This window comes from Oncorhynchus mykiss, chromosome 11, assembly GCF_057628025.1.
Source record: "Oncorhynchus mykiss isolate SJ-2025 chromosome 11, ASM5762802v1, whole genome shotgun sequence".
In the NCBI taxonomy this organism is placed as follows: Eukaryota; Metazoa; Chordata; class Actinopteri; order Salmoniformes; family Salmonidae; genus Oncorhynchus; species Oncorhynchus mykiss.
Genome location: NC_143032.1, coordinates 29,757,204 through 29,781,955, shown reverse-complemented (window position 1 = coordinate 29,781,955; position 24,752 = coordinate 29,757,204). Strand labels below are relative to the sequence as shown.

The window sequence follows — 24,752 nt, the reverse complement described above, 5'->3', positions numbered from 1 at the left end:
CACTGCAATACTTATTTCAGCTGGTGGCCACACCAGTTACTTTTGATCCCCCCTTTGTTCAGGGACACATTATTCCATTTCTGTTTGTTACATTTCTGTGGAAGTTGTTCAGTTTGTCTCAGTTGTTGAATTTTGTAAAGTTTCTAAAAATATTTACATATGTTAAGTTTGATGAAAACTATGAGTTATTATGAGCTGAGTTTATATCGTAAGATATATGTTTTCATGTCTTTATTAGTGTTTAATCAACTGTGATATGAGAAAAGGTGTCATGTTTTGGCCCCCTAAGACCAATAATCAATCATTTGCGACAAATGATAAACATTATACAAATGCCATGTCATATAATCCGAAATCCAAACACAGGAGATTAATTGAACCCCAATAACATAATTTCTCTCAAAACCCCAAAGGATGTCAGATGGTAAGATTGCTAAAGAGTCTGTATAGACCTCAATTGCCATCCAGGAATATCCCATTTTGAATAGATAATCACTTCATAGGTCTTCATAGGTGATAGGCCTACGGTGTACTAGCTATCTACCCTCTGGAGCCCCACCATGCGCACATATAAAGTCTCTAGGCCAATAGTGTAGGTAGATACCCTCTGAGCTCTTCTATTGCTTTATTTAAGCCTCGTTCTCATTGCTCTCAGCTGGAGCCATGCTACTTAAGATGTTGCATTACCAACATGAAACTCTTATAATCCCGGGTTCGGGAATCCAATTATAGCGTTTTCTTCAGAGGTTGGTTACATTTATCAATTTAATCACTGGAATTAATCAATATGCGTCTCTACTGCATGACCAATGTGGGAGCAAAGCAGCCGTCGCTGAAAATCCTCCAGGAGAGTCCCAGGCAGGCTGCTCACCACGCAGACTCCCCATGAACAGAACAGGCCCCACAGAATAGACTGTCTATGTCACCAAATGGCATCCAACTCCCTACAGTACATAGTGCACTAGTTTTGACCAGAATAGGGTGCCATTTGGGATTACCTCTATGACAGCATCATGAGTAAAATTATATGCATGTACTGTAGCACACTATTCACACAAGACATTATTAAAAAAGGCCCTTCAAAATCTCCTGTGTGGTTTCTTAACTGTATCAGGTAATATTGTATTTTCATGTCTAAAACAGGACAGAAGGGTAAATGTTAATTAGATATTCACTGTACATTTTGTCATGTTATACTACAGGCATATTCTAGGATATACTTATTCATTGCCCTCAGTACCTGACTGTCTATGGTGAGCAATCAAAAAGGCTGTTTAAAGTTTGATTTTTAACTAGCTAAAGTTGTATTATTCCCCTAACAGACACACATTAGATGATAATGAGACATGCATATAATTATTCTTCTGACAACTTGTTTCTTATTATAGATGAATAGTGTCAACAAGAGTTGGGGATCTTGCTAATTGCACCTATTATGAAGAAGGAAGTGTCTAGCATTTAAGGGGCTAACACCTGTCTAACACCAAACACCTGCAATGGACCAACTCAATAGATGGATCATCTCTAGGGAAATAATCTGTTCAAATTAAAACAACAGCATTATTATCGTAGATAAAGCTATAAATTCAAAACATGTTTCTCAGGTATCTGGAGTATGTTTTATGTATGGCATTACATTGTGGCATAGTTCCTCAGTCTGCATCCCAAATGGCACCATACTTAATAGTGCACTAATTTGGACCAGGACCCCACTATTTGGGACGCGTTTCATTGTCTGTCTAAGTCAGCCCTCCACAACCCTAAACATCCATGCTTCAGACAGGAATGCATTGCATCGCTCAAATAGTGCCTTGGAAAAGTATTCACCCCATTGATGTTTTTCCTATTTGGTTGCATTACAACCTGTATTTAAATCGATTTTTATTTGGATTTCATGTAATGGACATATACAAACTAATCCTAATTGGTTAAGTAAAATTCAAAAAATTACTTGTTACAAAAAATAAAAAAACTGAAAAGTTGTGAGTGCATACGTAAGTATTCACCCCCTTTGCTATGAAGACCCTAAATAAGATCTGGTTCAACCAATTACCTTCAGAAGTCACATAATTAGTTCAGAAGTCCTCCTGTATGCAATCTGTATGCAGTCACAATTGTCAAATGATCTCAGTATAATTACACCTGTTCTGAAAGGCCCCAGAGTCTGCAACACCATTAAGCAAGGGGCACCACCAAGCAAGAGGCACTATGGAGACCAAGGAGCTCTCCAAACAGGACAGGAACAAAGTTGTGGAGAAGTACAGATCAGGATTGAGTTATAAAAAAATATCCAAAACTTTGAACATCCCACGGAGCGCCATTAAATCCATTATTAAAAAATTGAAAGAATATGGCACTATAACAAACCTGCCAAGAGAGAGCCGCCCACCAAAACTCACGAATCAGACAAGGAGGGCATTATTCAGAGAGGCAACAAAGAGACCAAAGATAACCCTGAAGGAGCTGCTAAGCTCCACAGAGGAGATTGGAGTATCTGTCCATAGGACCACTTGAAGCCGTACACTCCACAGAGCTGGGCTTTACGGAAGAGTGGCCAGAAAAAAAGCCATTGCTTAAGGAAAGAAATAAGCAAACACTTTTGGTGTTCGCCAAAAGGCATGTGGAAGAGGATAACTCTGGTCAGATGAGACGAATATTGAGCTTTTTGGCCATCAAGGAAAACGCTATGTCTGGCACAAATCCAACACCTTACATTACCCCGAGAACGCCATCCCCACACAGCATCATGCTGTGTTGCTGTTTTTCATCGGCAGGGACCGTGAGACTGGACAGAATTGAAGGAATGATGGATGCCGCTAAATACAGGGAAAGTCTTGAGGGATGATACAATCCCCCCCAAAATATATTTTAATTCCAGGTTGTAAGGCAACAAAATAGGAAAAATGCCAAGGGGGTGAATACTTTCGCAAGCCACTGTATATATTACAGCCTCTGTCTCTGTTAATTTGTTTTCTTTTGTTAAGCAAATACCTGTATGTCTTTTCATTCAAACCAAGATGGCGTAGCAGTCGGACGTGTGTTCTGTCTTGTCCCGTGTAAATATCATTTTTTTCCTTTTTTCCGTATATATTTTAACATCACTTTCCATCTACGGACTGAATGTACTCTCCTGAAAGCCGCCTCACCCAATGTGGTACGGATCTGCTATTTTTTATACTTAAGAACCGGGACACCCATCAAAAGCTCCTAGCTAGTTGTCAGTTAGCCATTGCTAGGCCCATCTTCTAGGCCCATCTCCCTGCTAGCCATAGAGGCCCATCAACCACTCCTTGGGCTACAATCCCTGGACCCCCGCCGACCCATCACGACTGGACTACCAATTTAATTCCAGCAGAGGTTTTTTTCAACTCCTCCGTCAAGACGTCCCTTGAATGCCCACCCGCTAGCCCGCTAGCCGTCTAGAACACATCGGATTGTTAACTTAAGAGGCCCATCGGACAAATTCTTTGACCACTCTACCTATTTTGCCAATTGGCCTGGTTTACCACACGGAGCCCTGCTGGTCCTTCCTCTGAACCGGAACTCCCCAACAGAAGCTAGCCAGCTAACTAGCTACTAGCTAGTAGTCAGCTAGACACTGCTTTGGCCATTAGCTACCTTTAGCCTGGACAATTCTCGCCAGTCTGCACAGCACAACTCAAACCAGAGCAAATCTGACTTATTTTCCCCATTTCTCCAGATTCTTACCGCAAGCTGTGAACTTTTTTTTCCCCCTCACCTGGATCATCGTAGCTAGCCGGCTGCTATCCGAGTGGCCACTCCTGGCAAACGTCTCTGTCCCGAAGCAAGAACCAATTAGCCTGGATCTAGCCTTGCTAGGCCCATCTGCTAGCCGCTGCCCGCTAGCTGTATAGAGCACATCGGACTGTTAGCTTAAGAGGCCCATCGGACAAATTATTTGGCCACTATACCTATTTTGCCAATGTCCTGAATTACCGGAGCCCTAATGAATTACACGGAGCCCTAATGATTTGTCTGCCGACGTCACAGCAAGAGCGGGCCACAACAGACTTTCTTCCGTTGCGACGTCCCTCAAAGGCCTTTCTGCTAGCTTGCTAGCCCCGGCTGCCTGAAGCCAGTCACTGGACCCTATGATCTCTTGGCTATGCATGCCTCTCCCTAACGTCAATATGTCTTGTCCATTGCTGTTTTGGTTAGTAATGATTGCCTTATTTCACTGTAGAGCCTCTAGCCGTGCTCAATACACCTTAGTTAACACTATATTTCTAGAGACAATATCTCTTTCATTTTCACTCTATGCACAGGCTTACCCCCAGTGTATTCAAATCCTAACCTACCTTTGTCTGTACATTATGCCTTGAATCTATTCTACCGTGCCCAGATATCTGCTCATTTTACTCTCTGTTCAGAACGTACTAAACAGTCAGTTCTTTTAGCCTTTAGCCGTACCCTTATCCTACTCCTCCTCTGTTCCTGTGGTGATGTGGAGGTTAATCCAGGCCCTGCAGTGGCTAGCTCCACTCCCATTCCCAGGCGCTCTCATTTGTTGACTTCTGTAACTGTAAAGCTTTGGTTTCATGCATGTTAACATTAGAATCCTCCTCACTAAGTTTGATATATTCACTGCCCTAGCACACTCTGCCAACCCGGATGTCCTAGGAGGGTCTGAATCCTGGTTTAGGAAGACCACCAAAACCCCTGAAATTTCCATCCCTAACTATAACATTTTCCGACAAGATAGAACATCAAAGGGGGCAGACTTGCAATCTACTGCAGGGATAGCCTGCAGAGTTCTGTCTTACTATCCAGGTCTGTACCCAAACAATTTGACCTTCTACTTTTAAAAATCCACCTCTCCAGAAACAAGTCACTTAACATTGCCGCTTGCTATGGACCACCTTCTGCCCCCAGCTGTGCCCTGGACACCCTATGCAAATTGATTGCCCCCCAACTATCTTTAGAGCTTGTGCTGTTAGGTGACCTAAACTGGGACAATCTTAACACCCCAGCCATCCTACAATCTAATGAATCCACCAGGTACAACCCCAAATTCATAAACACAGGCACCCTCAGATATCATCCTAACCAACCTGCCCTCCAAATACACATCTGCTGTCTTCAACCAGGACCTCAGTGATCACTGCCCCATTGCCTGCACCCGTAATGGGTCTTCAGCAAGCAGGCCTTTGTAATCAACCTTATTGATGGAATGATATTGACCTCATTCCATCATTAAAGGATGATTGCTAATTCTTTAAAAGTGCTTTCCTCACCAACTTAAATAAGCATGCCCCATTCAAAAAAATGTAGAACTAGGAACAGATATAGCCCTTGATTCACTCCAGACCTGACTGCCCTTGACCAGCACAAAAACATCATGTGGCGTACTGCATTAGCATCGAATAGCCCCCGTGATATGCAACTTTTCATGGAAGTTAGGAACCAATATACACTGGCAGTTAGGAAAGCGAAGGATAGCTTTTTCAAACAGAAATTTGCACCCTGTAGCACAAACTCCAAAAAGTTCTGGGACACTGTAAAGTCCATGGAGAATAAGAGCCCCTCCTCCCAGCTGCCCACTGCACTGAGGCTAGGAAACACTGTCACCAATGATAAATCCGCGATAATTGATCATTTCAATAAGAATGTTTCTGCGGCCGGCCATGCTTTCCACCTGACTACCCCTTACCCTGGTCAACAGCCCTACACCCCTCACTGCAACTTGCCCAAGTTTCCCCCATTTTCCTTTGTGGATTCACCCAAACCCAGATAGCTGATGTTCTGAAAGAGCTGCAAAATCTGGACCCCTACAAATGAGCAGGGCTAGACAATCTGGACCCTCTCTTCCTAGAATTATACACCGAAGTTGTTGCAACTCCTATTACCAGCTTGATCAAACTCTTTCGTATCGTCTGAGATCCCCAAAGATTGGAAAGCTGCTGCGGTCATCCCCCTCTTCAAAGTCGGAGACCCTCTAGACCCAAACTGCTGCAGACCTATATCTATCCTACCCTGTCTTTCAAAGGTATTCGAAAGCAAAGTAAAACAGATCACCGACGATTTTGAATCCCACTGTACCTTCTCCGCTATGAAATCTGGTTCCCGAGCTGGTCATGGATGCACCTCAGCCATGCTCAAGATCCTAAACGACATTATAACCGCCATCGATAAGAGATAATACTGTGCAGTTGGATTCATCGACCTGGCCAAGGCTTTCGACTCTGTCAATCACCACATTCTTATCTGCAGAGTCAACAGCCTTGGTTTCTCAAATGACTGCGTCGCCTGGTTCACCAACTTATTCTCAGATACAGTTCAGTGTGTCAATCGGAGGGCCTGTTGTCCGGACCTCTGGCAGTCTCTATGGGGGTGCCACAGGGTTCAATCCTCGGGCCGATTATTTTCTCTGTATGCATCAATGATGTCGCTCTTGCCACTGGTGATTCTCTGATTCACCTCTACGCAGACGACACCATTCTGTATACTTCTGGCCCTTCTTTGGAAACGGTGTTAACAAACCTTCATATGAGCTTCAATGCCATACAACTCTCCTTCCATGGCCTCCAAATGCTCTTAAATGCAAGCAAAACTAAATGCATGCTCTTCAACTGATCACTGCCCACACCTACCCACCCATCCAGCATCACTACTCTGGATGGTTCTGACTTAGAATATGTGGACAACTACAAATACCTAGGTGTCTGGTTAGACTGTAAACTCTCCTTCCAGACTTACATTAAGCATCTCCAATCCAAAACTAAATCTATAATTGGCTTCCTATTTCATAATAAAGCATCCTTTACTCATGCTGCTAAACATGCCGTTGTAAAACTGACAATTCTACCGGTCCTTAACTTCGGCAATGTCATTTACAAAATAGCCTCCAACACTCTTATCACCAATTTTGCCCCATATACTACTCTCCACCGCGACCTGTATGCTCTCTTTGGCTGGCCCTTGCTTCATATCTGTCGCCAAACCCACTGGCTCCAAGTCATCTATAAGTCTTTGCTGGGTAAAGCCCCGCCTTAGCTCACTGGTCACCATAGCAGCACCCACCCGCAACACGCGCTTCAGCAGGTATATTTCACTGGTCTCCCCCAAAGCCAATTCCTCCTTCGGCCGCCTTTCCTTCCAGTTCTCTGCAGCCAATGACCGGAACGAACTGCAAAAATCACTGAAGCTGGAGACTCATATCTCCCTCATTAGTTTTAAGCACCAGCTGTCAGAGCAGCTCACAGTTTACTGCACCTGTACATAGCCAATCTGTAAATAGCCCATCCAACTACCTCATATTGTTATTTATTATATCTATTTGGCTATTTTTCACCCCAGTACCGCTACTTGCACACTCATCTTCTGCGTATTTTATTTTATTTTTTTATTTATTTTACTTTTATTTAACCAGGTAGGCAAGTTGAGAACAAGTTCTCATTTACAATTGCGACCTGGCCAAGATAAAGCAAAGCAGTTCGACAGATACAACGACACAGAGTTACACATGGAGTAAAACAAACATACAGTCAATAATACAGTATAAACAAGTCTATATACAATGTGAGCAAATGAGGTGAGAAGGGAGGTAAAGGCAAAAAAGGCCATGGTGGCAAAGTAAATACAATATAGCAAGTAAAACATTGGAATGGTAGTTTTGCAATGGAAGAATGTGCAAAGTAGAAATAAAAATAATGGGGTGCAAAGGAGCAAAATAAATAAATAAATTAAATACAGTTGGGAAAGAGGTAGTTGTTTGGGCTAAATTATAGGTGGGCTATGTACAGGAATCTGTGAGCTGCTCTGACAGTTGGTGCTTAAAGCTAGTGAGGGAGATAAGTGTTTCCAGTTTCAGAGATTTTTGTAGTTCGTTCCAGTCATTGGCAGCAGAGAACTGGAAAGAGAGGCGGCCAAAGAAAGAATTGGTTTTGGGGGTGACTAGAGAGATATACCTGCTGGAGCGTGTGCTACAGGTGGGAGATGCTATGGTGACCAGCGAGCTGAGATAAGGGGGGACTTTACCTAGCAGGGTCTTGTAGATGACATGGAGCCAGTGGGTTTGGCCACGAGTATGAAGCGAGGGCCAGCCAACGAGAGCGTACAGGTTGCAATGGTGGGTAGTATATGGGGCTTTGGTGACAAAACGGATTGCACTGTGATAGACTGCATCCAATCACCCCAGTGATTAATTTACCATACTGTAATAATTTTGCCACCATGGCCTATTTATTGCCTCACCCCCTTATCCTACCTCATTTACAAACTGTATATAGACTTTCTCTATTGTATTATTGACTGTATGTTTGTTTATTCCATGTGTAACTCTGTGTTGTTTTTTGTGTCGCACTGCTTTGCTTTATCTTGGCCAGATCGCAGTTGTAAATGAGAACTTGTTCTCTGGTTAAATAAAGGTGAAATAAAAATAAAACATTTAATGAATAAAAATAATTAAAAAATGTACAGAAGACCATTACTAAAGTTATCATTTGAATGGAGCATGCATAGGTCTTTGTTTTGTTGATTCATGTGTTAAAAAAATGCAGTAAGGCAGAGGGTTTGAGTTGGATAGTTGGATAACTTATTTTCTTACTGTATAACAAATTGACTAAAATTACCTCTGCAGTGTTTATAGATGATTTTATCCTCCAAACCTCTAGCCCGTGAGGCCCTGGTGATTATGTGGCATGTTAAAAAAGTGTACTTGCCTGCCTTCACATTAATTAATCTCTTTGTATAATTGATTACCATTGTTAGCCTAATGGAATTTTTAATTAGTATCACTCAACTTTTCACTTCTAATTAATGTGGGGAATGGGCCTATTCCTTTTTAGGGGTTGTATTTAATTTTCATCTTTAATTGTGCAGTTATGAATCGATTTGCAGGGTCTGATTAAAATGTGTCACTCCTGGGGTTTCTGTATTGAATAAGATGGGTGGTGCGTTGCATAAACCAGAATAAGATACATTTACTCATTCTAAATGAATCCATCACAATACAGGCAGCCTCCCCTTCTGTCCATACATTGATTTACTTAGGGTACACTGAACAAATATATAAACGCAACATGCAACAATTTCAAACATTTTACTGAGTTACAGTTCATATAAGGAAATCAGTCAATTGAAATAAGTAAATTGGGCCCTAATCTATGGATTTCAGAATACAGATATGCATCGGTTGGTCACAGATACCTTTAAAAAACGGTAGGATTGGCGTGGATCAGAAAAACTGTCAATATCTGGTTTGACCACCATTTGCCTCATGCAGCGCGTCACCTCTCCTTCGGATAGAGTTGATCAGAATGTTGATTGTGGCCTGTTGAATGTTGTCCCACTCCTCTTCAATGGCTGTGCGAAGTTGCTGGATATTGGAATGAACTGTGACACCCTGTCATACACGTCGATCCAGAGCATCCCAAACGTGCTCAATGGGTGACATGTCTGGTGAGTATGCATGCCATGGAAGAACTGGGACATTTCCAGCTTTCAGGAATTGTGTACAGATCCTTGCAACATGGAGCATGCATTATCATGCTAAAACATGTGGTGATGGGGGCGGATGATCATTACAGTATCTCTGTGCATTCAAATTGCCATCAATAAAATGTAATTGTGTTCGTTGTCCATAGCTTATGCCTGCCCATACCATAACCCCACCGCACCATGGGACACTCTGTTCATAACATTGACAACAGCAAACCACTCGCCCACACAAAGCCATAAAAGTGATCTGCGGTTGTGAGGCCAGTTGGACGTACTCACATATTCTCTAAAACGACGTTGAAGGCGGCTTATGGTATTCTCTGGCAATAGCCCATGCCATTTGTACGCTCCCTCAAAACTTCAAACATCCGTGGTATTGTGGCCTGTTGAATGTTGTTCCACTTCCATGGAGTTGGACTCTGTTCCTCTTTATCGGTGAGGTAAAAACAATGAATTTTTTTGAGACTTAATGGGGCCACACTTGCGAACATAAGCAAGCATTTAAAGTTAAATGGGTTCTCACGCACAAAATGATTATCAGCCAATGAAAAGCATTGATTTACTTGCATGTGACCAGCACTTGTTCATGGATGGAAGTGTCCTTAACAAGTCAAATCAAATCCAATTGTATTCGTCACATGCGCCGAATGCAACAGGTGTAGATCTTACGTGAAATGTTTACTTAAAAGCCCTCAACGAACAATGCCGTTTTAAAGAAAATAGAGTTTAGAAAAATATTTACAAAATAAACAAACTACTTTTATGTCACAATAAAAGAACAATGAGGCTATATACAGGGGGTACTGGTACCGAGTCAATGTGTGCGGGTAAAGGTTAGTCGAGGTGATTTGAAAATGTAGGTAGGGGTAAAGTGAATATGCATAGATAATAAACAGCGATTAGCAGCAGTATAAAAACAAAGGGGGTGGCCATCTGATTAATTGTCCAGCAGCGGTATGGCTTGGGGGTAGAAGTTGTTACGGATCCTTTTGGACCTAGACTTGGTGCTACGGTACCACTTGCCGTGCGGTAGCAGAGAGAACAGTCTATGACTTTGTGACTGGATTCTTTGACAATGTTTTGGGTCTTCCTTTGACACCACCTATTATATAGGTCCTGGATGGCAGGAAACTTGACCCCACTGATGTACTGGGCTGTACGCACTACCTTCTGTAGCGCCGAGCAGTTGCCAAACCAGGTGGTTATGCAACCATATTGTCAATGGGGCAGCTGTAGCACTTTTTGAGGATCTGAGGAACCATGTCAAATCTTTTCAGTCTCCCGAGGGGGAAAAGGCATTGTCGTGCCTTCTTCATAACTTTCTTGGTGTGTTTAGACCATGATAGGTTGTTGGTGAGGTGGACCCCAAGGAACTTCAAACTCTCTACCCGCTCCACTACATCCCAATCGATTTGAATGGGGGCCTGTTCGGCCATCCTTTTCCTTTTAGTCCACGATCATCTCCTTTGTCTCTGACCCTTCCTATAGGCTTTTTCATCGTTGTCGGTGATCAGGCCTACCACCGTTGTGTCGTCAGCCAACTTAATGATGGTGTTGGAGTCGTGCTTGGCCACGCAGTCATGGGTGAACAGAGAGTACAGGAGGGGACTAAGGACACACCCATGAGTGACCAGTGTGGCAGATGTGTTGTTTCCCACCCTTACCACCTGGGGAAGGCCCGTCAGAAAGTCCAGGATCCAGTTGCAGAGGAAGGTGTTTAGTCCCAGGGTCCTTATCTTAGTGATGAGCTTCGTGGGTCCTATGGTAACCTATGGCGTTGAACACTGAGCTGTAGTCAATGAACAACATTCTCACATAGGTGTTCCTTTTGTCCAGGTGGGAAAGGGCGGAGTGGAGGGCAATTGAGATTGGGTCATCTGTGGATCTGTTGGGGTGGTATGTGAATTGGAGTGGGTCTAGGGTTTCCGGGATGATGGTGTTAATGTGAGCCATGACCAGCCTTTCAAAGCACTTTATGACTACCAACGTGAGTGCTACGGGGCGGTAGTCATTCAGGCAGATTACCTTCCCTTTCTTGGGGCACAGGAACTATGGGTCCTGCTTGAAATATGAAGGTACTACAGACTTGGTCAGGGAGAGGTGCTTGACTTGGTCTAGAATAGGTGCTGGTACCGTTCATATTTAGGTGCAACAACTCTACAATAATTTTTAGCGAATATTTTATAAGTGGTTCTCAAGCAGTAGTACATTTGAGGTGCCAGTACTCAGTTCTGGTGAGCCCTTGCCCGAGTCAAGCACATTATACTGGCTTGTAAAGTGACGTATAATTATTATTGGAATCCAGCCAGAGTTAAAAAATTCAACAGTTTGACTTTTTATTCACTTGCAACCTGCATTCATAATGACTGCCAGGGTCAAGAACAGTATGAGGATACAATCTAACCCATTTAAACGGGAACAACCATTTCAGTAACAAGTGCAAAAAATCGAACTAAAATATTGGATTAGTTTAGAAAAATGAATGTTATGAATCTTTGTGTAGCATAAGATTAATCAATAAATCACTCAATGTACATGCAACAACACAGGTATTAAAAACTATTCCCCCAAAATCTATCTGCAGTAGAGCATACTGGGGGAAAATGCAATTTGTTATCATAACTGGGGGTTATGGTGCAGGTAGAACCCTTTTGGGTTCCATGTTAAACTTTTTCCAAAGAGGGTTCTACCTGAAACCCCAAAACAGTTATCCTAAGGGGACACCAGAAGATAATTTACCTAACAGGGTTCTACCATGGTGACAGTTACAATACTTTTACAGTAGCTGAATATTAGACACAACACAATCCAATCTGTGAGTCTGATGTCCTGTACAGGAGGAAAAATGCTTCCATGTCAACAGGTGTACCGCTTGTAGCCAAAGAAAAGCGTTCTTATAGTGTTAGATTGTGTCCCAAATGGCACCCAATTCTCTTCATGTATTTAATAATAGGGTGCAATTTGGAACACAATCATGGTGTAACGGTTTTCCTCCTATTCTGAGGAGGAGTAGGAAGGATCGTAAGTGTTCGTCATTTTAATCAATAGCACTGAACACTAAAAATACAAAGTAGCAAAAAGAACAACCGAAACAATTTCGTCTGGTAAACTACATACAAAGACAGAAAACAACTACCCACAAATCATAGTGGGAAAACAGGCTGCCTAAGTATGGTTCTCAATCAGAGACAACGATTGCCAGCTGCCTCTGATTGGGAACCATACCAGGCCAAACACATAGAAATAGAAAACCTAGAAAACACAACATATAATGCCCACCCCAACTCACTCCCTGACCAAACTAAAACAGAGACCTAAAAAGGAACTAAGGTCAGGACGTGACACATAGCAATTGTAGAAAGAGGAACAGCACTGTGAATTGGAGAAAGAACTGGGTCAAGCCAGTACATATGCCCCCAGGCTGACAGTGAAAGTCAGATTTTGCAAAGGTGTTTAAAAACAATTTACCTGAAGAAAACACAAACATGCTAAGACAGTTCAGTGAGAGGATTGTTACACTCAAGGTTGAAGTAACGTTAGATGAAGCTAACTCAACACGAAATGTGTATTTCACATGATTTAACAATTTAAGGCAGCAGGGAATTTTTAAGGTCTATTTTATTATTATCATAATTTATTTAAAAAATACATATATTTAAAACATACAATATACTCGCAGTGAAGCCGCTCAACAACTACATCATGTTAGTAATCTAACAGACTGTTGATGATTAACTACAGGAGAGTGAGACCAAATCATGGACGCTGGACAGAGTGGATTTCAGTTGTAACAAAAAGGCAGTTTATTGAGTCAAAATATATCTTGTCCTGCAGTTTAACGTGCACAGACCTGATTCATACAGCTCAGAAGGAGTTTGCTGAAAAAGGGACCTAGACAAAGGTTGTAGCAGATTATATACATGGAATAATGTAGGTGGAGTCTTGTCGTGGTGGTCTTCTGACTGGTCCCGAAGAGTTGGAGGCGGGCCAGCTCCAGCCAGAGCAGGAGCCCCAATGGTGCACAGCAGAGTCCTCTGCTCTTGGCACCCGACCAGTAGAGGGGAGTGGAGTGTGTGTGTGTGTGTCCAGGAGTCGCGAGATAAGGGGAACTGAAACTGGCAGTTTATGGCTGGGGGTAGGGTGCTTCCTGTTTGGACAGGGGTGTGTGCAATGACTTGAGTCAGGCGGCTTAATATATGTGCTTGATATATGAGCTATGTATATGAATATGTGTATATATGACAAGACTCACATCAAGAGTGAAACACACAAGCTACCAGGGACACAACCCTGCTCAAGGGCACGTCGACAGATCTCCCACAAGGTCAACAACAGGGACCCGAACCAGCAATTCTTCAGCCACCGGCCCAAGCTCCCAACCGCCAGGCCACCAACCCTCCAAGATCCCCCCCACACATCCCCAGGAGCTGCCTCTCAACCATTTGATTCCACATCCCAATCCTCAGCTTCCCTCCAGTCTCTGCTGGTCACCGTCTTCGGATTTCTACGCACCATATATCTTTCAACTATGCTGTGACATTTAACACACCATTTTAATCTATCTAATCAAATAGAATCCACAGAGTAATGAAGAGAAATTATTTTATTAAGAGTATTAGTTTATTAGTAATTGACTGACCCAGTCTCTCCAGATCTCCGAACAGTACAGTCATGGCCAAAGGTTTTGAGAATATTAACTTTCACAAAGTCTGCTGCCTCAGTTTGTATGACGGAAATTTGCATATACTCCAGAATGTTATGAAGACTGATCAGATGAATTGCAATTAATTGCAAAGTACCTCTTTGCCATGTAACTGAACTGCATCCCCAAAAAACATGTCCACTGCATTTCAGCCCTGCCACAAAAGGACCAGCTGACATCATGTCAGTGCTTCTCTCGTTAACACAGGTGTGAGCATTGACGAGGACAAGGCTGAAGATCACTCTGTCATGCAGATTGAGTTCGAATAACAGACTAGAAGCTTCAAAAGTAGGGTGGTGCTTGAAATCATTGTTCTTCCTCTGTCAAACATGGTTGGTTACCTGCAAGGAAACACGTGCTGTCATCATTTTTTTGCACAAAAACGGCTTCACAGGCAAGGATATTGCTGCCAGTAAGATTGCACCTAAAAAAAAACATTTATCGAATCATCAAGAACTTCAAGGAGAGCAGTTCAATTGTTGTGAAGAAGGCTTCAGGGCGGCCAAGAAAGTCCAGCAAGCGCCAGGACCGTCTCCTAAAGTTGATTCAGTTGCGGGATTGGGGCACCACCAGAACAGAGCTTGCTCAGGAATGGCAGCAGGCAGGTGTGAGTGCATCTGCACGCACAGTGAGGCGAATACTTTTGGAGGATGGCCTGGTGTCAAGAAGGGCAGCAAAGAAGCCACTTCTCTCCAGGAAAAACATCAGGGACAGACTGATATTCTGCAAAAGTTACAGGGATTGGACTGCTGAGGACTGGGGTAAAGTCATTTGCCCAGATGAATCCCCTTTCCGATTGGTTGGGGCATCCGGGAAAAAAGCTTGTCTGGTGAAAACAAGGTGAAAGCTACAATCAGTTATGTGCCATGCCAACAGTAAAGCATCCTGAGACCATTCATATGTGGGTTTGCTTCTCAGCCAAGGGAGTGGGCTCACTCACAATTTTTCCTAACAACACAGCCATGAATAAAGAATGGTACCAACACATCCTTTGAGAGCAACTTCTCCCAACCATCCAGGAACAGTTTGGTGACAAACAATGCCTTTTCCAGCATGATGGAGCACCTTGCCATAAGGCAAAGGTGATAACTAAGTGGCCCGGGGAACAAAACATCAATATTTTGGGTTCATGGGCAGGAAACTCCCCAGACCAATTGAGAAATGTTGGTCAATCCTTAAGAGGTTGGTGGACAAACAAAAACCCACAAATTCTGACAAACTCCAAGCATTGATTTTGCGAGAATGGGCTGCCATCAGTCAAGATGTGGCCAGAAGTTAATTGACAGCATTTTACGACGGATTGCAGAGGTCTTGAAAAAGAAGGGTCAACACTGAAAATACTTCATGTAATTGTCAATAAAAGCCTGCTTGTAATTATATTTCAGTGTTCCATAGTAACATCTGACAAAAATATCTAAAGACAGTGAAGCATAATTTTAGATCAATGTTATGCAATTTCACCCATTCCTCAACCTGAGACAAGAAACAGGCTACCTGAGGACAATACCAAAATAAATGGCCTATTGATTCTGTATCCTCACAACAAAATCTGCAGAGCTAAGATGATTGTATGCCCCAAATGTTCAACATTTTGTTGGTGGAAAGAATTCCATATAATAATTTTAGCTGAAAAGCACGAAGGCTTGAATCTTGCTTAGTTTTATATATGAACTCATACACCCTGTACCACGGAATCGGTACATCAAAAAATCTGTATGGCACAGCTGTCAACTTCCTGGTCCTCAAATGAAACTCGTATAATTTTTTTTTTTTTTATTCGTCCTCCAGTTTTGATCCTTTATATTGGGCCTCCACCTGCTACCACCTGCCTCCTCCATGTTTGGGGTAATGCGGTTATTAATTGGTTGTAATCTTGGAATGAGCAGACTGCTCAAAGGCTGCTCAGCAAGGAAGAAGCCACTGCTCCAAAACCACCATAAAATGCCAGACTATGGTTTGTAACAGCACATGGGGACAAAGAAATTGAGAAATGGAGAAATATCCTCTTGTCTGATGAAACAAAAATAGAACTGCTTGGCCATAATGTCCATCGTTATGTTTGGAGGAAAAAGAGTGAGGCTTGCAAGCTGAAGGACACCAATCCAACTGTGAAGCACAGGGGTGGCAGCATCATGTTGTGGGGTTGCTTTGCTGCAGTAGGGACTGGTGCACTTCACAAAATAGATGGCTCATGAGGATGGAAAAGTATGTGAATATATTGAAGCAACATCTCAAGACAATCAGGAAGTTAAAGCTTGGTCGCAAATGGGTCTTCCAAATGGACAATGACCCCAAGAATACTTCCAAAGTTATGGCAAGATGGCTGAAGGACATCAAAGCCAAGGTATTAGAGTGGCCATCACAAAGCCCTGACTTCAATCCTATAGAACATTTGTGGGCAGACCTAAAAAAGTGTGTGCGAGCATGGAGGCCTACAAACCCGACTCAGTTACACCCGCTCTGTCAGGAGGAATGGGACCAAATGCTTGTGGAAGGCTACCTGAAACTTTTGACAGAAGTTAAATAATTCAAAGACAATGCTACCAAATACTAATTGAGTGTATGTAAACTTCTGACACTCTGGGAATGTGATGAAATATATAAAAGCTGAAATAAATCATTATCTCTACTATTATTCTGACAAAGTCAGAATAAAATCAAATAAAGTGGTGATCCTAACTGACATAAGACAGGGAATTCTTTACTAGGATTAAATGTCAGGAATTTTTAAAAACTGAGTTTAAATGTATTTGGCTAAGGTGTATGTAAACTTCTGACTTCAACTGTACATGGACACCTTTGTTTTTAAGCCTTGGATTTCTAATCCTCTAATGTTCTTATTTGATCTGATTTTAATAGCTAGCATTTCGATGGCCATGACGAATAGATATAGTGACAGCAGACACCCTTGTTTAACTACTCTTGACATTTCAAAACTCTCTGAGATGTAGCCGCTATGTACTATTTTACACCTGGGGTTGCTATACATTACCATTAACCATTTTATAAAAGAATCACCGAAATAAAAAAAAAACAGTTATTTATAAATACAATCGAGACTTACTTTATCAAATACCTTTTCAGAATCCGCTATAAATATCAGGCCTGGCTTCTTAGTTGTTTTAAGATGTTATTTTACTTCTAGTAGTTGTCGTATATTATCTCCAATTCATCATCCATGCAAAAAAAAACCTGTCTGATCAGTATGAACAATACCTGGTAAAACCTTTTTAATTCTGAGTGCTATGCATTTCGCTTGTATTTTTGCATCACAACATTGAAGTGTAAGAGGCCTCCAGTTTCTAAGATAGACTGGATCTTTATATTTGCCATCTGGGTCTTGTTTTAATAATAGTGAAATCAGACATTCCCGTTGAGTACCTGACAGACTACAATTTCTATAGGAGTAGTTAAAATAAGCTAATAATGGAGCTTGAGTATATAAAAAAAGGCCATATACATCTCCACCGGTATGCCATCAAGCCCTGGGTTTTTTTCAGACTGAAAGGATTTAATAGCCTCAAAAAGTTATTCCTCTGTAATTTTTAAGGTGTTTTAGCAAAGTACATAATAAACTCTTCTCAATTAATATTTGGCCAATCTCTTCCATGCCCACAGACCTTTTGGCATAGCAGGAAATTCAAGTCACTGGCAACCAATGGATTATGAGTTCAAATCCCAAATGAAGTGTTGTGTGCTCACAATGAACAATCTTAGAAGAATGTTACTTTTGACCAAAAGTTTCAAGTTCACTCAACAAGTTGTTAAATATAAATTTGCGAGCTTCACTTACTAACTAGGTTGAAGTAACTTTAGATTAAGTTTCCTGCAACAATAGGGTGATCAAATTAACCTCTGTATTGTTGGGTGTGTCATCATATAGGTAATATGCACATTCAAAATCCCAAACTTTTTCTACCAGATCTGGGCCAAACAGGTACACTACTTTGTATAGCATGAGTGTACAAAACATGAAGAACACTTGCTCTTTCCATGACATAGACTGACCAGATGAATCCAGGTGAAAGTTATGATCCCTTATTGATATCACTTGTTAAATCCACTTCAATCAGAGTAGATGAAGGGGATGAGACAGATTAAATAAGTATTTTTAAGCCTGGAGACAATTGAGACATGGATTGTGAATGTGTGCCATTCAGAGGGTGAATGGGCAAGACAATATGTACATGTAAGTGCCTTTGAAAGGGGTATGGTAGAGCCAGGCACAAGGGTTTGTGTCAAGAACTGCAATGCTGCTGGGTTTTTCATGCTCAACAGTTTCCCGTGTGCATCAAGAATGGGTCGCCACCCAAAGGACATCCAGCCAACTTGACACAACTGTGGGAAGCATTGGAGTCAACATGAGCCAGCATGCATCCCTGTGGAATGCTTTCGACACCTTGTAGAGTCCATGCCCCTACGAAGTGAGGCTGGGGGCGGAACTCAATCGTATTTCTTAATGTTTTGTGCACTCAATGTATATTGAATGTGGGGGGTTTTCTTTGTATTTTATAAGTGCAGTCAGTAAGTGCAGTGATTCCCATCGACTCACTTCATAAACTGCTTTAAAACATTAAATTGTTCTCCCTCAGTGGTCTCAATGAATCATTAGCAGTATGTTAGGACTGAACCTGTCCTTTTTCTCTTGTCTTGTAGCTGCACACTGACCTGGATAAGGGCGAGAGCGCAGTGAAGTACACTCTCATGGGAGAAGGGGCCGGCTCCATTTTCACCATTGATGCAACGACCGGGGACATCCATGCCTTAAGAAGCCTTGACAGGGAGGTGAAGCCTTACTATACCCTTCGCGCCCAGGCTGTCGATATCGATACAAACAGGCCCCTGGAGCCTGAATCACAGTTTGTGATCAAAGTCCAGGACATCAACGACAATGAGCCGAAGTTTCTGGAAGGTCCGTACACAGCTAGTGTCCCTGAGATGTCACCTGTAGGTAAGAAGAAATATCAGATAATAATGTGGCCTATTCCCTTTATAGTGCACTTCTTTTAACCAGAGACTTACAGGCTCTGGTCAAAAGTAGTACACTATGAAGAGAATAGGGTGCCATTTGCCACACAAACAAAATATCACAAAATACGTAATTTACTGTATCTGCTATAACTCTGTAGGGTATGTGGGATGGAAGCATCCCACCTGACCAACATCCAGTGAAATTGCAGAGCACCAAATTCAAAAACAGAAATAGTGATTATAAAAATTATTAAAATATACAAGTGTTATACATATGTTTAAAGATTAACTTCTTGTGAATCCAAACACGGTGTCAGATTTCAAAAAGGCTTTACAGCGAAAGCATACCATGTGATTATTTGAGAACATCACCCAGCAGACAAATCGTTACAAACAGTAACCAGCCAAGTAGACAGTTACACAAGTCAGAAGTAGAGATAAAATTAATCAGTAACCTTTGATGATCTTCATATGGTTGCACTCAGAAGACATTCATTTATTTAAAAAGTGTTAGTTTTGTTCGATAAAGTCTCTCTTTCTATCCAAAAACCTTTGTTCGCACGTTTTCTTCAGTAATCCACAGGCTCAAACACAGTCACAACAGGCAGATAAAAAAAATCTAAATTGTATCCGTAAAGTTCATAGAAACATGCTAAACGATGTTTATATTCAATCCTCAGGTTGTTTTTAGCCTAAATAATTGATCATATTTAAAATGGACAATAACATTAAGGTCAACAGGAAAGGCGTGCTCTCGGGATTGCGCATGAAAAAGCTCTATGACACTGTAGGGTCCAGTCATTCAGACTGGTCTTACTCCCTCATTTTTCAATTTCTAAAGACTGTTGACATCTAGTGGAAGGCATAGGAACTGCAATTTGAGTCCTAAGTCAATAGATACTGTAATGGCATTAAATAGAAAACTACAAAAATAAAACAATCTTACTTCCTGGATGGATTTGTCTCAGGTTTTCGCCTGCCAAATCAGTTATGTTAAACTCAAAGAAAGTATTTTAACAGTTTTGGAAACCTTAGAATGTTCTCTATCCAATTATATGCATATCCTAGCTTCTGGAGCTGAGTAGCAGGCAGTTCACTTTGGGCATGCTTTTCATCCGGAGGTGAAAATAGTGCCCCCTACCCTAGAGAAGATAACTTGTCATAGCAAAATAGATGCATTTCTTAGAATGAACAACACTGTATTGTACTGAGGTTTATATCGAGACATAGTAAAAAAAATACCATAAGAAAGGGAGTTTTATAATCACAGGTAAACAGGAGGGAGATAGAGAACATATGTTGATGTTTCTGTGAGCAAGCCAGTTTTGCACAATGTGCCTGAGTACATTGCAGATCGAGGCTTGCATTTATGATCTCTCCCCAGGGAAGGGAGATCAAGATAATTCAATTTGAGATTGACTCCTCTTGATCTGAATTGCTATGAAGCCCTGGCGAAGAGAACAGCAAATCAGATCTCTACAGTGCTCTGATAGAGATTGTTGAATGGAGCCGGGTACAGTCAATCTACAGGTAATTGCCAAAATAAAGGAAACACTGGCATAAAGTGTCTTAAATAGGCATTGGGGCACCACGAGCCACCATAACAGCTTAAATTTTGGGATAGATTCTACAAGTCTCTGGAAATCTATTGGAGGGGTGTGAGTGATACCATTCTTCCACGAGAAATTACATCAATTGGTGTTTTGTTGATGGTGGTGTAAAACACTGTCTCAGGTGCCACTCCAGAATCTCCCATAAGTGTTCAATTGGGTTGAGATCTGGTGACTGACTGACTGTGACACACACACACACACGAACACACACACATTTTAAACCCCTTATGCTCCTTTGTGATCCCCCTTTTCAATGTCACTGAGATCTCTTCTTCTAGCCATGGTAGCCCCAGAAAATTATCAACTGGGCATTTTTATACATGAACCTAAGCATAATGGGATGACAATTGCTTAAGTAACTAATTTTGCACGCCCAATTTTTCGGTTTTTGATTTGTTAAAAAAGTTTGAAATATCCAATAAATGTCGTTCCACTTCATGATTGTGTCCCACTTGTTGTTGATTCTTCACAAAAAAATACAGTTTTATATCTTTATGTTTGAAGCCTGAAATGTGGCAAAAGGTCGCAAAGTTCAAGGGGGCCGAATACTTTCGCAAGGCACTGTACACCTGTCCTGAAAGGCCCCAGAGTCTGCAACACCACTAAGCAAGGGCCAACACCAAGCAAGCGGCACTATGAAGATCAAAGAGCTCTCCAAACAGGTCAGGGACAAAGTTGTGGAGAAGTACAGGTCAGGGTTAGGTTAAAAAAACATATCCAAAACTTTGAACATCCCACGGAGCACCATTAAATCCATTATAAAAACATGGAAAGAATGTGGCACCACAAGAAACCTGCCAAGAGAGGGCCACCCACCAAAACTCACAGACCAGGCAAGGAGGGCAATAATCAGAGAGGCAACAAAGAGACCAAAGACAACCCTGAAGGAGCTGCAAAGCTCTGCAGCAGATATTGAAGTATCTGTCCATAGGACCACTAAGTCGTACACTACGCAGCGCTGGGCTTTACAGAAGAGTGGCCAGAAGAAATCCATTGCTTAAAGAAAACAATAAGCAAACACGTTTGTGACACATCTGCTCATGCCTCGCCCTCTAGTGCTCATCCGGTGTCTGCCACTCCTCCAGTGCTTTCTCCCTCTCCCTCTGTGTGTGTGTGTGTGTGTGTGTGTGTGTGTGTGTGTGTGTGTGTGTGTGTGTGTGTGTGTGTGGTGTGATTGTGTGGGCGGAGACAGGTTTGCTGGAGTCAGAGCAGATCCCCACCAGCGGAAATCTGTTCCATAATCAAGACCTCTACAAATACTCAGTCCTGCCACTTCCACACTGCCAGATTGTAATCTCTGCACAGTCAGTGCATGATTCTAGCCGTTTGTTCCAGTTGTGCCTGGTTTCCCTTGCCTGACTCCTTTTTCCTCTCCACCACAGTTCTGCCTGCTCTGACTCTGGTCCCTGTCTCCAGTCCGACTTCTCGTCAGTCATGCTACTCTGTCCTGGATTCCCCACTCTACGCTCCCTCCGGACCTGCTTACCCTGTCCCCACACCTCTCGCTCCAGCCTCAGCCTCCGCACTTGGTTTCCAGGAACCTGCCTGAGCTTTCCCTGGCCTGCACTCAATCTCCCCCCTGTGTTCAAAAAACACCTTGGTTATCTCATCCCAGTCTCCTTGTCTGAGTGTGCTCCGAGTGACAGTTTGGTGTTTGCCAAAAGGCATGTGGGAGAGTCCTCAAACATATGGAAGAATGGACTCTGGTCAGATGAGACTAAAATGTATATTTTTGGCAATAAAGGAAAATGCAATGTCTGGTGCAAACCCAACACCTCTCATCACTCCGAGAACACTATCCCCACAGTGAAAGATTGGTGTACACCTGCGAAACCCGTCCAACTTGAAGGAGCTTGAAGAATGGGCAAAAATCCCAGTGGCTAGATGTGCCAAGCTTATAGAGACATGCCCCAAGAGACTTGCAGCTGTAATTGCTGCAAATGCTGGCTCTACAAAGTATTGATTTTGGGGGGGTTAACTGCCTTGTTCAGGGAATATACTATTTAGCATTTTCAAAGTGGTAGGCATGTTGTGTAAATCAAATGATACAAACCCCCCAAACATATATTTTAATTAACCGGTTGCAAAGCAACAAAATAGGAAAAATTCCAAGGGGGGGTGAATACTTTTGCAAGCCGCTGTACATTTTCCCTGACACCCAAAAGCACTTGTTTCACTTTGGATGCATAGCAGGACAGAAAATGGTCCAGTTCACATACTTATCAAGAGAACAACCCTCGTCATCCCTACTGCCTCTGATGTGGCGAACTTTGTAAATGATTTCTGAGTGTTGGAGTGTAAATTTAAAAAACATGAACATCTGGCTGGCTTGATATTACTTTTGATACTTAAGAATATTTTAGCAATTACATTTACTTTTTATACTTAAGTATAATTACAACCAAATACTTTTACTCAAGTAGTATTTTACTGGGTTACTTTCACTCATTTTCTATTAAGGTATTTTTACTTTTACTCAGGTATGACAATTGGGTACTTTTTCCACCACTGCTTTGCATCCCTCATTTACTCAAGAGTTGCCTTCATTTTGGCAGTTACCTGTACACTCCACACACAAACTGTGCTCTAAATCCGCATGGTCCCTTTCACGCTAATCGAAAAAATGTTTCATTCTACAACTCACTGCAGGGAAACAAAGATGGAAGGCACTGAAGCAGACCTTAGTCTCTGTTTGTTGTGTGTTTTTTGAGAATTTAGGACCTGCCTGCGAAATAACTATTTCCTTTAAAGATGCAATATGTAACTTTTTGGGCAACCCATCCAAATTCACATACAAAATGTGTGTCATAGTTCTGTTATTCTCATTGAAAGCTGTTTCAGATTTGTACACCAGCTTTAAACTGCTGAAAATAAAATATTTTGATTTATTGAAAATACATTTCACAGTGGTTTCGATGGTACACGGATTCTGTACAATATACATTGCTTGCTTTGTCACAAACTGAAATTAGGTGAACTATTCAAATGTTATTGCACCTTTAAATGAGGGATTGAGCATGCTTTAGAAATAATTCTTATTTTCAGATTATTCTGCAGTCACTGTTGACAATTTAGCGACTTTGTCCTATATTTAGCGAGTTCAACTACTTTTCAGGCTGCCTTTGGGGAGTTTTGAGACAGAGGGTTTCTATGGTTTGATAGCATTTAGCAACTTTTCCCACTCAGTTCTGATGCAAACAAGAGTGGGAGAAGCTGTCTGAGCAACAGAAATCACAGCAACAGCGCACACACAGGCAGAGAAGAACAAGGGAAGGGGGTGTAAGGTGTCGTAAAAATCTTCGCAGTGTGAAATAGTTCAAAATCGTTTTGATTGTGTTCTGATTGTGATGTCATGCTGCAAAATCTCTCCCAGCGTGAAAATGTTCCCAGTTCAATAATTGCAGGCACATCTCTTTATATGGATGGCTGAGCTCGTGCTGCTGTTTCTCTCACATCCTCCCTCGAGCTCAAAAACTGTGCTAGTGGACACGCGCATTTGCTTCATACATCTGCCAATCAATGGTGGCCAGGAGTATTGAAGTTTGTATCAGAAGCTTGTTGAGACGTGAGGTCAGCATATAAATACCAGGACTTGCAAGTCAAAGTGCTGAGGGTTGATGTGAGGAGATTATTTGCGATTGCAAAGACTTGGGCACTACGTTTTAGATTGACAGTGCATACATATATTTGTTTGTTTGTTTGTTTGTTAGTTAGCTAGTTGTACAAACAAGTTAAAACTGCACGCCTCTGAGAACAAGCCATCTCAACCAGTTTGCAGCTAATTATGCTCATTAGCTAGCTAAATCAAGGGCGAGGGGGTGTGAGAGAAAAATCGGCACGAGCTCAGACATCCACACAAACGCACATGCAATTATTGAGTGGGAACATTTTCACGCTGTGAAAGTTTTTACAACATGACTTCACAATCACAACACAATCAGAACGATTGGGAACTATTTCACTCTTGAAAGATTTTTACATTACATGCGGATGGAGAGGGGGAAAAA

At 42.0% G+C, this 24,752-nt stretch overlaps 1 protein-coding gene across 1 annotated transcript in view; it reads left to right on the top strand.

Moving 5' to 3' along the window:
• The window catches only part of LOC110535564 (cadherin-12-like), a 208,501-nt gene that overhangs the window by 99,870 nt on the left and 83,879 nt on the right, over positions 1-24,752 (top strand). The window contains exon 3 of the mRNA XM_021620630.3: positions 18,818-19,112. Within this exon, the coding sequence (XP_021476305.3) occupies positions 18,818-19,112 (295 nt within the window). The remainder of the gene's footprint in view (positions 1-18,817; positions 19,113-24,752) is intronic.